General features: G+C 37.2%; 1 protein-coding gene across 12 annotated transcripts in view; it reads left to right on the forward strand.

Moving 5' to 3' along the window:
• TCF12 (transcription factor 12) overlaps window positions 1-15,439 on the forward strand; it is a 374,537-nt gene that overhangs the window by 265,652 nt on the left and 93,446 nt on the right. For all 12 annotated transcript variants that reach the window (XM_063716671.1, XM_054531552.2, XM_063716673.1 and 9 more), the window contains one exon: window positions 11,535-11,670. In XM_063716671.1, coding sequence (XP_063572741.1) covers window positions 11,535-11,670 — 136 coding nt within the window. The remainder of the gene's footprint in view (window positions 1-11,534; window positions 11,671-15,439) is intronic.

Below are 15,439 nucleotides of genomic sequence, written 5' to 3' on the forward strand. Positions count from 1 at the left end.
ATTTCAGGGGTGTAAGATAGGCTTGAAATTAAGGAGTTCTGTAGAATTCTTTAATAACACAGCAGAGGTTCCATGAATTCATATCAATATTTTAAATTTTTGGAGATATGTGACTATAACATATTAGGTACTCTCCTTCTAATTTTCTTAAATAAATTAATAGGTAGTACTTCCAAATTTTAATCATAAAATGATGCTAATAATTTTTTTTTTTTTTTTTTTGAGGCGGAGTCTTGCTCTGTTGCCCAGGCTGGAGTGCAGTGGCGCGATCTCGGCTCACTGCAAGCTCCCGCCTCCCAGGTTCCCACCATTCTCCTGCCTCAGCCTCCCGAGTGGCTGGGACTACAGGCGCCCGCCACCACACCCAGCTAATTTTTTGTATTTTTAGTGGAGACGGGGTTTCACTGTGTTAGCCAGGATGGTCTTGATCTCCTGACCTCGTGATCCGCCTGCCTCGGCCTCCCAAAGTGCTGGGATTACAGGCGTAAGCCACCACGCCCGGCCGATGCTAATAATTTTTGACCTACGGTTAATTAGGCCCTTATTTGATGTGAAGTTATAAGTAGCTTGGCATTTAAGCCAAGCCGTTTAATAAAACCCAGTTCTGAGAAAGCAAGCCTGTTTTTCAACACTTAATTTTCCCTTTCTGTTTTTTTTATTTTTTATTTTTTCATCTCACTGTGTTCTCCCGACTGGCCTCAAACTCCAAGGCTTAAGCAGTCCTCCTGCCTCACCCTCCCAAGTAGCTGTAACTACAGGTGCACATCACTGTGCCTAGTTTATTTTCCCTTTTGAGAATAAAGAATATACAAATTATTGCAGTATGATTCTGAATCCTCCTAGCTTACTGAACAGCACCATTTTACATAGGATATTCTTCTGTCTCCCTACAAAATCATATTTAGAGTACCTTCTAATAGAATTAACAAGAGTTCCCATTTAAAAAGATGTTGGCCAAGTCTACCTACTACTTTATTCCTTTCGTTTACTTTTTGTTCATTATCACCACCAAAGCTTACACTCATCAAGTTCACATCTGGAAATCAAGCTATTTCTTACAGATGAAGAGGGAGAAAAAACTTAAAATACATGTATCACATAAGCTGTTAAAGTTCCTTATTTTTAAAAATTGGAAATTTTGTTCACAGGCTAGAGGTTTGTCATATGTAATTCAAAATATAACTTACTTATTGTAGATTTTATCACATAACCTAGGCCAGTCATCTAGGCTGCTTTAGTGATTTGGGGGATAACCCTTTATTAATTATTCTCCAGTATTAGATATATTTTCAACAGAGAAAAATGTCTAGATGACTGTATCTGTATTTTAGATATATATATTTCTATAAAAGATAGTCTAGATGACTATAAAAAAAGATTATTTTCCAAGAATATGTTAAGAAATTCATACTGTGTAATTTCAGAATACTAATACTCTCTTGAATAAGATAGCTCGGCACAATAAAACTGCTTTGCCTAATTCTATATCCTCTGGGATAGTTCTGTATTCTTTTTGCCGGAGATACCTCCAGGACAAGATCAGTAGTAATCAATAATGCTTCTCGTTTGTTTTAGGAAGACAGAAAAATCAATAATGTGAACCGATATCTAATTTTATTTTAGGAGAAGAAAAATAAAATAGTTGATGTGTGTTTCAGTGTTGCCTAAATGTTTGAAGAATCAAAGGAAAATATATTATTTTCTTAGTGTTAGAATATCAAAATCTTAGGCTTTTATAGTTTAGCACTTGATTTTTTAACTGTATTTTTTTCATTGGTTTGTTAAATATTATTTTGTAGACTGTCAAGTCCTTGTGGACAAAATTTTGTCTTAAACTTTTTGTATTTCTTAGAGTACTGAACAATTCATTTTAATTAACAGGATAAAATATGGTCTTGTATTCTTAAAAAGAAACAATTTTTTCTATATTTACTTTGCCTAATCTTATAGATCATGATACAGACTAAACAGAGGAAAATGGTTATTTCTGTGATTAGGACAGCTGAGTGAAGTGTAACCTGTGCATCTTTTTTGGCATTAATATTCACTGTGGAACAAGAAGACAGGGCATTTCCTAACCACATATCCAGATTTGTCTATAGTGAGGAAAAAGGTTTATCAACACTAAAACTGGTAGCAAGTAAACTTGTTTTTTCCAAAAAAAATTTGTTCTCCTTTTTTTCTTTCTTTACTATTGCATAGATAAAAAATTTGCCAGTATGTGTTCTGTGGACATCTTAGCCTTAGGTTTGTAATGCACAAGTTCATTTATAAATCATTTACATGTTTTCAAGTTAACAATCTTAAAAATGATACAAGTTCCCGAGTTACTATGGAAGTCTTGTATTCAGGAAAGGGCTTTCTGAGCAGACCTAGATTCAAATTAGGATTTCACTACTTGTTATCACTGTAATATATGAAATCTATATAATACTTAAGTTTGCTATAAATCCTAAATGAGATGGTACATTTGAAAGTGTCCTAGGGAGTCCTTAATATTTTATTCTTCTTTGCTCCAACTTTTTATTTTGAAAAATTACCAACCCACAGAAGGGGTTGAAGAATAATACAATGAACACCCACGTGAACTTCATCGAGAGTCATCAGTTAACATTTCACCACATTTGTATATACACATTCCTTTTCTTTCTACTCATTCTGCGTGTATGAATATATGTTTGTGTGCTGCATGTGACTTTATATACACAAATGCACACAGTTTTGCTAAATCATTTGAGAATAAGTTGACATTTTCCTGTTTATTCTTGATCTTAATTGATATTGCTTGAATCTGTCACACCCTCTTTGGATTTAGCATCTGTCAATCCTCTCTAGGGATCTGTCATTTCTGCCCCTATTCTCTTGCGTATTTCCAATATTCTTTCTTACCATAGCCATTGGGAGTTGTAACCCAGTCAGCTTGGATTCAGGGCAGACAAGGTCTCCTGAAATCTTAGATCACTTACTTAAGACAAAAGGTTTATGCCCAGGCAATAGAATAAAAATATCGTTTGTCTCATTTATTTTGTAATATTTAGAATGTAGTGAGTTAATGGGAAAAGAGAAAATGAAACTGAGTTTTTTATATTAACTAGGGCCAATAACTGTGCTGTACACTTTTACTTTTAGGCCTTGTTTACTTCCCCCAACAACCTTGTGAGCTATTTGTAGAAGAGGGAAACAGACTCATTAATGTTAGATAATTTGTTCAAGATTACCAGTCAGGATTTGGACTCAGGATACCTAACTCCAAAACCAGTGCTGTTTCCAGAACATCAGTATTTGTGTAGACTTTCAGTCTACTTTTAGAAATATAGGAAATATACTTCCTGTTCATCATTTAGATTATTTCTTTCCTCTCTCAGCCCTTATTATGACTACTATTTGATTTCTTTGAAGAAATAATTCACTGGCTAACTTTTACTCATCTAAAAGTTTATGTTTACCTTATTAAGCAAACAGACTTCTCTTCACCACCCAGCGGACTTAGTCCTTTGTCCCTCCTCCAACGTATTAGATTAGCAGCCAAAAAAAAAAAAGTTCTATAGAGGGCCAGATAACAAATATTTTAGGTTTTAACAAACCATACTTTTTCTGTTGCAACACTGAACTCTTACTGTTGCATGAAAACAGCCATAGCCAATACTTAAATGAATTGTGTTTCATTTGAGACTGTATTTCAAGAAAAGTATTTTCAAAAACAGACCTACTTTCTCCTCTAAGCTCTGGTTTTTTGACCCCTAATATAAATCACTATCTTATATTCCCATAAGAATTTGTATGCCAGGGAATGTTAGTGTAAGGGACACTGTTGAGAGACATACACATGTCCCTCCTTCTGATATATTCGTTTGTGTGTATATTATGACTAGCTTCATATGTGCCTTCCCCATGAGAAAATGCAGATGAAGTAATAAATGCAGCAGGTACCTCAAAACATATCAATGAAAGTCAGTTTGGCACTGAGCAGGAAAAATCCTGTTGAAATACCAATGATGTTTAAAGGAAATTTTAAGGTAGTTGACCCTTGCCTTTAAGCATGTGCTAATAATATGTTCCATCTAGTGTACTACGAGCCATATTCTGATCTTGCCATTTAAGCAATGTTGAATGTGCCCAGCCTGAGCAAAATAAAAGAAAGAAATTCAAAACAGATGTGACAATGGAAATTTCAGTATAACATCTATGGGAGATTTAATGATTCCTAGATCATACTACTCTCAGATAATACCATCAGAAAATTCATAGCTGATGGTCTGTCATATAAATACAATACATATATGCCTATTGTTATATTTATATTGATCATTTTCTCCCTTTTATCATTTCTTCTGGAGGTTATTATTTTAATGGAGACTATTTCTCCTTTAGGTCTGATAATTACATCTTTCTCTCCCAATGTACCAAATGTTGTATCTATTGGAATTTGTACAATTAATGCTAAATAATTAATATTATGTAGTCTTCATATACACATTATATTGCCTGGTAATTGAAATTGTCTTCTCTCTACTTTCCTCCTTTATAAGGGAATGTATCAGCTTTATCTAAAGAAAAGTGTACATTTTGAGGAGTCTGGAAAATTACATTCTTAATTATGAGTATTTCTGAAAGATGTGATGAATGACCTTTGGCTGGTTTAGTACATTGTTCGCTTCATGCTCCAACATTGTTGAATAAGCTTTAAAGAAACTGAAGCATTAAATGGAAGTGGAAAGACATCATAGCAGAACTTAGGAGATACAGCAGAAGCCGTAATCAGAGGGAAATTTATTATCGTAAATACCTACATTTAAGAAGAAGCAAGCGCCCAAATCAGTAACCTAACTTCATACCTTAAGAAACAAGTAAAAGAAGAACAAACTAAATTGAAGAAAGCAGAAGAAGAAAGGAAATAAAAGATTAGAACAGAAATAAACAAAATAGAGACAAGAAGGACAATGGAATCAACAAAATCAAAATTGGTTCTTTAAAAATATCAACAAGGTGACTCACACTTGTAATTCCAGCACTTGGAGAGACCAAGACAGGAGGATCGCTTGAGGCCAATTCAAGACCAACTGGGGCAACATAGTGAGACCCCATCTCTACAAAACAATTTAAAAATTAGCCGGGTGTGGTGGTGCACATCTAGTCCCAGCTACTCAGGAGACTCAGGTAGGAAGATCACTTGAACCTGAAAGGTTGAGGCTGCAGTGAGCCGTGTTTGTGCCACTGCACTCCAGCCTGAGCAACAAAGCAAACTCCTGTGTCAAAAAGGAAACAAAAATAAAAGTAAATAAAAAGATCAACAGAATTGAAAAACGTTTAGCTAGATTGACTGAGAAAAAAAAGAACAGTGTCAAATTACTAAAATCACAAATGGAAATAGAGGACATTACTACTGACTTTACAGAAATAAAAAGGATTATAAGAGATTACTATGAATAATTGTGTGCTAAAAAAATTAAATAATCTGGATGAAATAGACAAATTCCTAGATATAAACACACTACCAAAACTGGCTTAAGAAGAAATAGAAAATCTGAACAGAGCTAAAACCAGTAAAGAAATAGAATTAGTAATAAGAATCCTCCCATAAAAGAAAAGTCCAAGGCAGGACCCAGTGGCTCATGCCTGTAATCCTAGCACTTTGGCAGGCTGAGGTGAGAGGATCACTTGAGCCCTGGAGTTCAAGACCACCCTGGGCAACGTGGTAAGATCTGATGTCTGCAAAACATTTTAAAATTAACTGAGTGTGATGGCATCCACGTGCAGTTCTAGCTACTTAGGAGGCTGAGGCGAGAGGATCACATGAGCCTGGGAGGTCAAGGCTGCAGTGAGCCATCATTGAGCCACTGCACTTCAGCCTGGGCAACAGAGCGAGACCGTCTCGAAGAAAAAAAGAAAAGTCCGGGACCAAACAGCTTCACTAGTGAATTCTACCAGTCATTTAAAGAAGAAATAATGCCAGTTCTTCCCAAACACTGCCTAATTAATTCTGTGAAGCCAGCATAATTCTGATATCAAAGTAAGACAAATATTACAGGATAAAGGAAATTACACATGAATATCCTTTTTGAATATAGACGTAAAAGTCCTCTACAAAAATACTAGCAGAGTGAATCCAGCAACATATTGAAAAGATTATACATCACAGCTAAGGGAGTTTTATTCCAGGAATGCAAGGATAGTTTAGCCTATGAAAATTAGTCTGTGTAATTCTCACCACACTAATAGAAAGAAGGGGGAAAAAAACCCATATGATCGTCTCAATTGATGCCAAAAAAGAATCTCAGCTGAACATGGTGGCTCACACCAGTAATTCCAACACTTTGGGAGGCCAAAGCGGGCAGATCACTTGAGGCCAGGAGTTCAAGACCAGCATGGCCAACATGATGAAACTCTGTCTCTACTAAAAATACAAAAATTAGCCATGCGTGGTGGCACACATCTGTAATCCCACTCCTTAGGAGGCCAAGGCAAAAGAATTGCTTGAACCTGGAGGTGAAGGTTGCAATGACCCGAGATGATATCACTGCACTCCAGCCTGAGTGAGAGTAAGACTGTCTTAAAAAAAAAAAAAAAAAAGAATCTGACAAAATCCAACACTCTTTCATGATGATAACATTTAACAAGCTAGAAATAGGAGGGAGGGAACTTAACTCCATTTGGTAAAGGTCATTTACAAAAAACCCACAGCTAATATACTTGTTGGTAACAGTGTGAAAACCATCTCCCTAAGATTGAGAACAAAACAGTATTTTCTGCTTTTACTGCTTGTATTCAGCATTGTACTGGAAATTCTAAACCAGGGGTATCCATTCTTTTGGCTTCCCTGAGCCACATTAGAAGAATTATTGTCTTGGACCATACATCAAATACACTAACACTATGATAGCTGATGAGCAAAAAAATAATAATAATAATTGCAAAAAAATCTCAATGTTTTAAGAAAGTTTACAAATTTGTGTTGAGTCACATTCAGACCCGTCCTGGGCCATGTAACCCACAGGCTGTGGGTTGGACAAGCTTGTTCTAAGCAGATTAGTGGCTGGGCACGGTGGCTCATGCCTGTAATCCTAGCACTTTGGGAGGCTGAGGTGGGTGGATCATGAGGACAGGAGTTCAAGACCAGCCTGGCCAACATGGTGAAACCCCATCTCTATGAAAAATACAAAAATTAGTCGGACTTGGTGGTGCACGCCTATAATCCCAGGTACTCAGGAGGCTGAGGCAGGAGAATCGCTTGAACCTGGGAGGTGGAGGTTGCAGTGAACCAAGATTGTGCCAGTGCACTCCAGCCTAGGAGCCTGGACGATAGAGTGAGACTCCATCTCAAAAAAATAAAAAATAAACAGATAGCTAGCCAAGAAAAAGAAATAAAAGGTATCCAAATTGTAAAAGAAGTAAAACTATCCTCATTTGCAGACGATATGATCTTATATATACGAAATTTTAAGGAATTCACAATAAAACTATTAGAGCTAATAAATAAATTTAGTAAAGTTGCAGGATGTATGGTTTATTAGTAATAAACCAAAAATAAAATTAAGAAAACAACTCCATTTACAATAGTATTTAAAGGAATCAAATACCTAAGAATTAATTTAATTTATTTAATTTTTTTTTCATTTCCCTTGAAAATCACTAAGAATTAATTTAAACATGAAATATAAGACTTGTACCCTGGAAACTACAAAACACTGCCAGAAGAAATTAAACAAGACTTAAATAAATGTAAACACATCTGGTATTCAGTCCATTCGAACACTTAATATTAAGATGTCAGTATTCCCCAGAGCAATCTGTGGATTCAATGCAATTCCCATCAACCTTCCAATGGACTTTTTTTTGCAGAAATGAAAAAGTTGTTCCTAAATTTATATGGAATTTCAAGATCCCAAGTAGCCACAACAATATTGAAAAAGAACATTGTTGGAGTACTTACCCTTTCCAATTTCAAAACTTACTACATAGCTACAGTTACTAAAACATACAGACCAATGGGATAGAATTGAGAGTCCAGAAGTAAATCTAAACATCTATGGCCAATTGATTTTTAACAAGATACCAAAACTACTGAATAGGGAAATAGTATTATCTTCAATATATGGTACTGGGATAACTGGATATCCACATGCAAAAGAATGAAGTTGTACTTCTTCATCACAACATATACAGACATTATAATAATTATCATTATTTTGAGACAGGATCTCACTCTGTCACCCAGGCTGGAATGCAGTGGCACTATCATAGTTCATGCAGCCTTAACCTCCCAGGCACCAGCGATCTTCCCACCTCAGCCTCCTGAGTAGCTGGAACTAGAAGTGCACACCATCACACCTGGCTAATTGTTTTAATTTTTTGTAGAGATGGGACCTCCCTATGTGGCCCAGGCTCGTCTTGAACTCCTGGGTTCAAGAGATCTTCCTGCCTCAGCTTCCCAAAGTAGTAGGGTCACAGGCGTGAGCTGCCATGCCTAGCCCACAGTAATGAACTCAAAATGGATCAAGGACCTGAATATAAGAGCAAAAAACTATAAAATTCTCAGGAGAAAGTCTAGGAGTATATCTTCATGACCTTCAATTTGGCAGTAGATTCTTAGATATAACATCAAAAGAATCAGCAACAATATAAAAAATACTTCATTAAAATTGAAAACTTCTGTACATCAAAGGACATTATCAAGACAGTGAAAAGACAGTCTACAGAATGAGAGAAAATTTTGCAATTCATGTATCTGATAAGCCTAGTATCCAGAATATATAAACAACTGTTACAATTCAACAACAAAAAGATAACCCAGTTAGAAAATGGGCAAAGGACTTGACTAGACATTTTTCCAAAGGAGGTATTCTAATGTACATCAAGCCCATGAAAAGATGCCCAATATCATTAGTCATTAGGGTTATGCAAATCAAAATCACTGCAAATGAGATACCACTTTGCCCCACAAGGATGGCTATAATTTAAAAAGCAGACAGAAACTAGGCAAGGATATGGAGAAATTGGAACCCTTGTACATTGCTAGTTGGAATGTAAAATAGTGCAGCCCCTGTGGAAAACAGTTTGGCATTTCCTCAAAAAGTTAAACGTAGAATTACACATTTGACCCAGCAATTCCGCTGCTAGTTATATACTCAAAAGAATTGAAAACAAGTACTCAAATACTTGTACATGAATATACATAGCAGTACTATTCACAGTAGTTAAAAGCTGGAAACAACTAAAATGTCCATCAGTGGGTGAATGGAGAAACAGTTTGTGGTATAGCCGTATTAAATAGAATATTATCCTAAAAAGGAATGAAGTACTTTGATACATGCTGTAATATAGATGAACTTCAAAAACATTCTAAATGTGAGAAGTCAAACACAAAAGGCCACATATTGTAGGAGTCCAATTGTGTGGAATATCCTGAATAGGCAAATCCCGAGAGACAGAAATGGATTAGTGGTTGCCATGGGCTAGGGGAGGGTGGAATGGAGAGTTAAGTGCTTAGTGGATCTGGAATTTCCTTTTGGGGTGATGAGACTGTTCTGAAACCTAGAGAGGTGATGGTTGAACAACATTATGAATGTACTAAATGCCACTGATTTGAAATAAAATGAAAACATTCAGTGTTTATGTTATATAAATTCCACCTCAACTTTTTAAAAAGCTTAAACACCAAAGAAAAGTCATTTAAATGAGAGTTTTTCTTGACTGTTAGACTGGAGGCAGAGATTGGGCTATTAGGGCTACTGTTCCAAAGCTCTGCTGCTGCTTTTTGACCAGAGCTGAAGTTTATTTCTCAGTTCCTTTGTGATACTCGGTGGCTGAAACAACTACTTTTTAAGAGTATGGTGATGGCAGTAAGCGGTATTAAATATATGATGGGGGATTCATAAATGTACCAGAGGAATCACAGTTCTTTTCACTTGAGAGTATCTTCTCAAGTGTATTCAACCCCCCTTCTTTTGAGGTCTTCTTTCCCCCTCCTGTCTTTCAAGTCTGTATGATCCTATTTCATCTCAGCTACCAGAAATCTTGGCACAAAATTCTGCCAAACTAACCTCATTTGTTTTGTGAGAGGGTTACTGCATTAGTAGGTTAGAGCTGCTGAATCTCTGAATTATACATGAAGCACTTCACAAAGTCTCATAATGTCACTGTAGCATACCTCAGAGCTCTCTCCTCACCCTTGTCATCCTGATGGGTTTTAATCACATTTTTGATGCCTAAGATATTAAAAAGGCTAGCATATACATTGGTTGACAGATTAAGAATCTGAAAAAGATGGGAATGGATGATGATGATGGACCAAGTATAGCAAGATGAATTTTATCAGAGATAAATGTTAAGTCTTGTATTTGAGACCAAAAAGCACAAACTGAACAAGTACAACATTGGAGGGACATGACTTAATAGCAGCAGATGCAACAAAATGAAGAACCATGTAAGCATGTGATCATTCTTAACCCCTTAATGTGAGCTAACATAAATAGGTTGCTTAAATATAGTGTTAAAAAAGAGGTGGTGAGGAGGACTCTCAAACTCATGTCATGAGACACAAGTGAAAAAAGCAGGAATGGGCCGGCTGCAGTGGCTCACACCAGTAATCCCAGCTCTTTGTTAGGCCAAGGTGGGAAGATCGCCTGAGCCCAGGAGTTCAAGACCAGCCTGGGCAATATAGGGAGACCCCATCTCTACAAAAAATTAAAAATTAGCTGGGTGTGGTGGCACATGCCTGTAGTCCTAGCTGTTTCAGCAGGCTAAGAAAGGAGAATTATTTGAGCCCAGGTTCCAGGCTATAGTAAGCTGTGATCGTGCCCCTGCATTCCAGCCTGGGTGACAGAGCATGATCCATCTCTAAAAAGAAAAAAGGAAAGGAAGAAGAACAGAATTTCTGCTGCCGTATGTGTTCATGAAAGTATTAAAGCAAAGACTAGTGACCATTTTTCAAAAATATTGATGATTAAAAAGTGTGATACCACACAGCTACTAAAGTGTCTTTCAACTATTTAAGATTTTATGGATCTACATAATTATTAAAAAGCAGACAATGTAGCTGGGCGCAGTGGCTTACACCTGTAATTCCAGCACTTTGAGAGGCTGAGGTGGGTAGATCACCTGAGGTCAGGAGTTCGAGACCAGTCTAGCCCACATGGTGAAACCCTGTCTCTACTAAACGTACAAAAATTAGGCGTGGTGGTGCGCGCCTGTAATCCCAGCTGCTCAGGAGGCTGAGGCATGAGAATCGCTGGAACACGGGAGGCAGAGGTTGTAGTGAGCTGAGATCTCACCACTACACTCCAGCCTGGGCAAATAAGTGAGACTCCATCTCAGAAAAAAAAAGAAAAAAAGGCAGACAATGTGAGGGTGGAGAAAAAAAGAGAAAGTAGGTATGGGCTGAAAGCAGTGGTCTAATTGAATTCAAAATGTACTTAATGGGTGCATTCTAAGTTAAGACATTGCTAAAGTTGTAAATAATTCAGAAGTGATGAAATTTTCAGGTTTGGGTCAGTATCAGCAGGAAAATAACTTGTTTCCTTGGCCTTATTTTGTAGTCTAGTCTCCTGAGACAAGATCTGGGGCTTGGGAGCCCAGCACAGCTATCTTCTTCAGGAAAACCTGGAACAGCATACTATTCATTCTCTGCTACTAGTTCCAGGAGGAGACCACTCCATGACTCTGCAGCGCTTGGTGAGTGTATCACACAACAAATCCCATCCCACAAATGTTGTTGTTTTTTCCTCCCATAGTCTGTACTTCTGGCTGTGCTTTTTTTTTTTTTTTTTTTTTTTTCTGTTTGTTTATTAAAGACAGCGTCTCACTGTTACCCATGCAGGAATGCAACAGCACAATCTTGGCTTACCACAGTCTCAACCTCCTGTGCTCAAGCCATCCTCCCACCTCAGCCTCACAAGTAGCTGAGACTATAGGCATCTGCCACTGTGCCTGGCTAGTTTTTTATTTTTTGTAGAGACAGGGTTTTGCCATGTTGTCCAGGCTGCTCTCGAACTCCTGATCTCAAGTGATCTGCCCACCTCAGCCTCCCAGAGTGCTGGGATTACATGTGTGAACCACCATGCCCGGCCCTGTCTGTGCTTTTAATTAGAAGAGAGTTGGATTCTTGGGTATCACGTTGATGTCAGGGCTTATTTGCACAAGAATAATACATCCATTAGATATTTAACAAATGAAATTATCAAAATTCTTACTTTTACAAATACATTATAAGTTTTTAATGAAAGGTTTGGCCATGAATAATTTTGGATGACTGTTCAATTTGTAAGCCATAATTTTAACAAGTTTCAAACAGCCAGTGTAATACTCTTGCTTGGTCCTCATATGAGCAACTAAGTAGTGAAAAATGAGACTTAACTAGTTTTCCTTCTTGTAATTAGAATTTCATATTCTAATGTTAATAACTTATTCTTTACTAAAAATGATATAACAAAATTTGCAAGGTGGTTTTATATACATTCTCATCTCATCAGTTCACCAATCCTGCTAGTCAGTTGCTATAAATAGATTTAACATAAAAACTGAGGGTCAAAAGGGAGGGCAGGCACATTCATATAATTAGTACTTAGGATAAAATTTTAAGATTTTCTAACTCCAGGTTCATTGTCTTTTGCATATTACTTGCTTCTGCACTCCACTTTCTTTTTGATTGAGGTAAAATTTACCATATTAAGTTGTACAGTTGAGTAGCATATACTACATTCACTACATTGTGCCGCTGTCACCCCTATCTAGTTCTGAAACGTTATTGCAAAAGGCAACTTTGTTCATATGAAGCATTCAAACCCCATTATTTTTTCATTAGCTGCCTTCTTTTATGTCTTACACATAGCCTAACCAGGCCAGTCTATTTTGTGTTGCTGCTTACAGCAAGCCTTAGGTATTCTCTGATGCTTTATTCAAACTGTGTTTAAATGTCAGAATTTCTGGTGATTTCTACCAAATATCTTTTAAACAAGAAACTTAAAGCTGCAAAGCACTTTTAAATTAAAAGTGGGCCAGCTTCTAATATATAGTCCACCAAAAGATTGTCACTTTTTTTACTGCACAGGCATTTGTTGACTGCTTCATATTTATGTATCTACTTTCTATTAACCTGTGTTTTGGTGAAATATTCCTGGTCTCTGGGTCTAGGGTCTGCTTGTGGGTATAAAAGGGCACTATGATAGATCATCGTATTCAGCATAGAGAGCTCTGATTAGATGTATCCACTTCTCAGTATCATGGATGATTTAGTATGTGTACTATAAGTCAGCCCAGGTGATTTAGACTAGTACACTTTTTGTTATTAAAGAAAGGATAAATTGTAAATGCATTTTTCCATCCCCAATCTTGTTTCCTACCTAATGAGTTGGTCAGAATAGGAACATTGATTGGAGTCCAGATGTGTCAGTGTTACTCTGGAAAAATAACTTGTTAGTATGCTATATGAGTATATACCGTGACAAAAAGCACTTAGTACAAGCTAATACACTATTAAGTTCAGGGGGAAAATTAATTATTGAAATAACTAGGAAAGAGGGGAGTAAATTTCAGAAAAATCCAGATTTAAAATTCAGGTTTTCTATAAATTAAAACTTGTATCTTCTTCATTTTAATTTTGATTATGATGATAGACACTACTGATTGTCTCCTCCATGCCAGGAGCGTTGCTATACACACTACATTTTCACAAAACCTCTGTGAGGTTGTAATGTTAACTTCATGTTACAAATGAGGAACCAAGACCAGAGAAGCTAAATAATTTGGCCAAGGCTGAGTTGGGATATGTTAGTTCTCTTGATGCCCAGGGAGGTCCACCCATTTCCTGTGTAAATGTCATTTAGTGGGTTCTTATTACATTCTTTATGGCTGTTTCTCATTGTTAGCCGCTCTTTCTTAGCATTGCAGTTATTGATAAAATCTCAGCATTTAAAAGGACTCTTGAGATGATCTGCATCAACCTCAGCATCTTCACAAACTATTTAGATGCTTTAGGAAATCAACATGCTGCATAACAGTATCTAATTACCCAATTTATAATCATTTTTCCCCACATTTTAATGGAAACCTAATAATAATGGCTAAAATTTGTTAAGTCTCATACTTGTGTTAGGCACTCCCCTAAGCGTCTTTCATGTATTATCACAATAAATGAAATACACAAAAGGATGTGTTACCCCCTTTTTACATGGAGGTAACCGAAACTCAAAGAGAGTTAAGTAACTAGCTGCTATATGGTGGAGCTGGAATTAGAATCCAGCCAGCTTACTCTCTTTTTATTCTATTCTGTTCTATTTGTGTATTTTTCTTTTTTGAGACGGAGTTTCGCTCTTGTGCCCCAGGCTGGAGTACAATGGCATGATCTTGGCTCACTGCAACCTCTGCCTCTAGGGCTCAAGCGATTCTCCTGCCTCAGCCTCCCGAGTAGCTGAGATTACAGGCACACGCCACTGTATTTTTATATTTTTGTATTTTTACAAATTTTTGTAATAATTTTTGTAATTTTAAATTTGTAAAAATTTTTGTAATAATTTTTGTATTTTTAGTAGAGAAGGGGTTTCACCATGTTGGCCAGGCTGGTCTCGAACTCCTGACCTCAAGTGATCCGCCTGCCTTGGCCTCCCAAAGTGCTAGGATTACAGGCATGAGCCACCGCACCCAGTCATCTCTTAGCTATTATATTTTGCAACCTCCCAGAAGTGATTGGTGAATCCCAGGCTCTCATGATTTTAAATCAGACATTTTGTATTTGATTGTATACTGGTGGGTAACCAAATACAAAAGAAAAATTTCTTTTCACATGGCAGCGGAAAAACTGGCCTAAACTAATCTTTTACTAATAATGACCTCTAAGTAGAATGATAGGCTCTAAACTGGCAGGGGCAGTTCAGTTGACTGTTTTCGTACAAGGAGTATGGCTTTTGTTCAAGGGAATGCTGTATTAGTTGTGAGTAGTTGGGGTTTTACAAATACATAGTGTGCCAGATGTTGTTCATCTTTGGCACTTCTGTTTTAAGGAAATATAGGCTTGCCTCTTGGGGTAGGAAATGAATGCTTCCCCCTTTGCTGTTGTGTACAGTTTTCTTCATATGCTACATATAAAGTTGCCTTTTTAACTTTGCAGCCTCCTGGGATATTCACTGTAGAGAATTCCCAGCCCAAAGTTAAATGGGTTAAACTGGGGCCGGGCATGGTGGCTCATGCCTATAATCCCAGCATTTTTGAAGGCCAAGGCCGGATGATCATTTGAGGCCAGGAGTTCAAAACCAGCCTGGGGAACATAGTGAAACACCTTTCTACAAACAAAATGTTTTTAATTAGCTGGGTGCGGTGGCACACACCTGTAGTCTAGCTACTCAGGAGACCAGGGCAGGGGAATTGCTTGAGCCCAGGAATTCAAGGCTGCAGTGAGCTGTGCTCATACCACTGCCCTCCAGCCTGGCCAACAGAGCAAGACCCTGTC

Source organism: Pongo abelii, chromosome 16 (genome assembly GCF_028885655.2).
Source record: "Pongo abelii isolate AG06213 chromosome 16, NHGRI_mPonAbe1-v2.0_pri, whole genome shotgun sequence".
NCBI lineage: Eukaryota > Metazoa > Chordata > Mammalia > Primates > Hominidae > Pongo > Pongo abelii.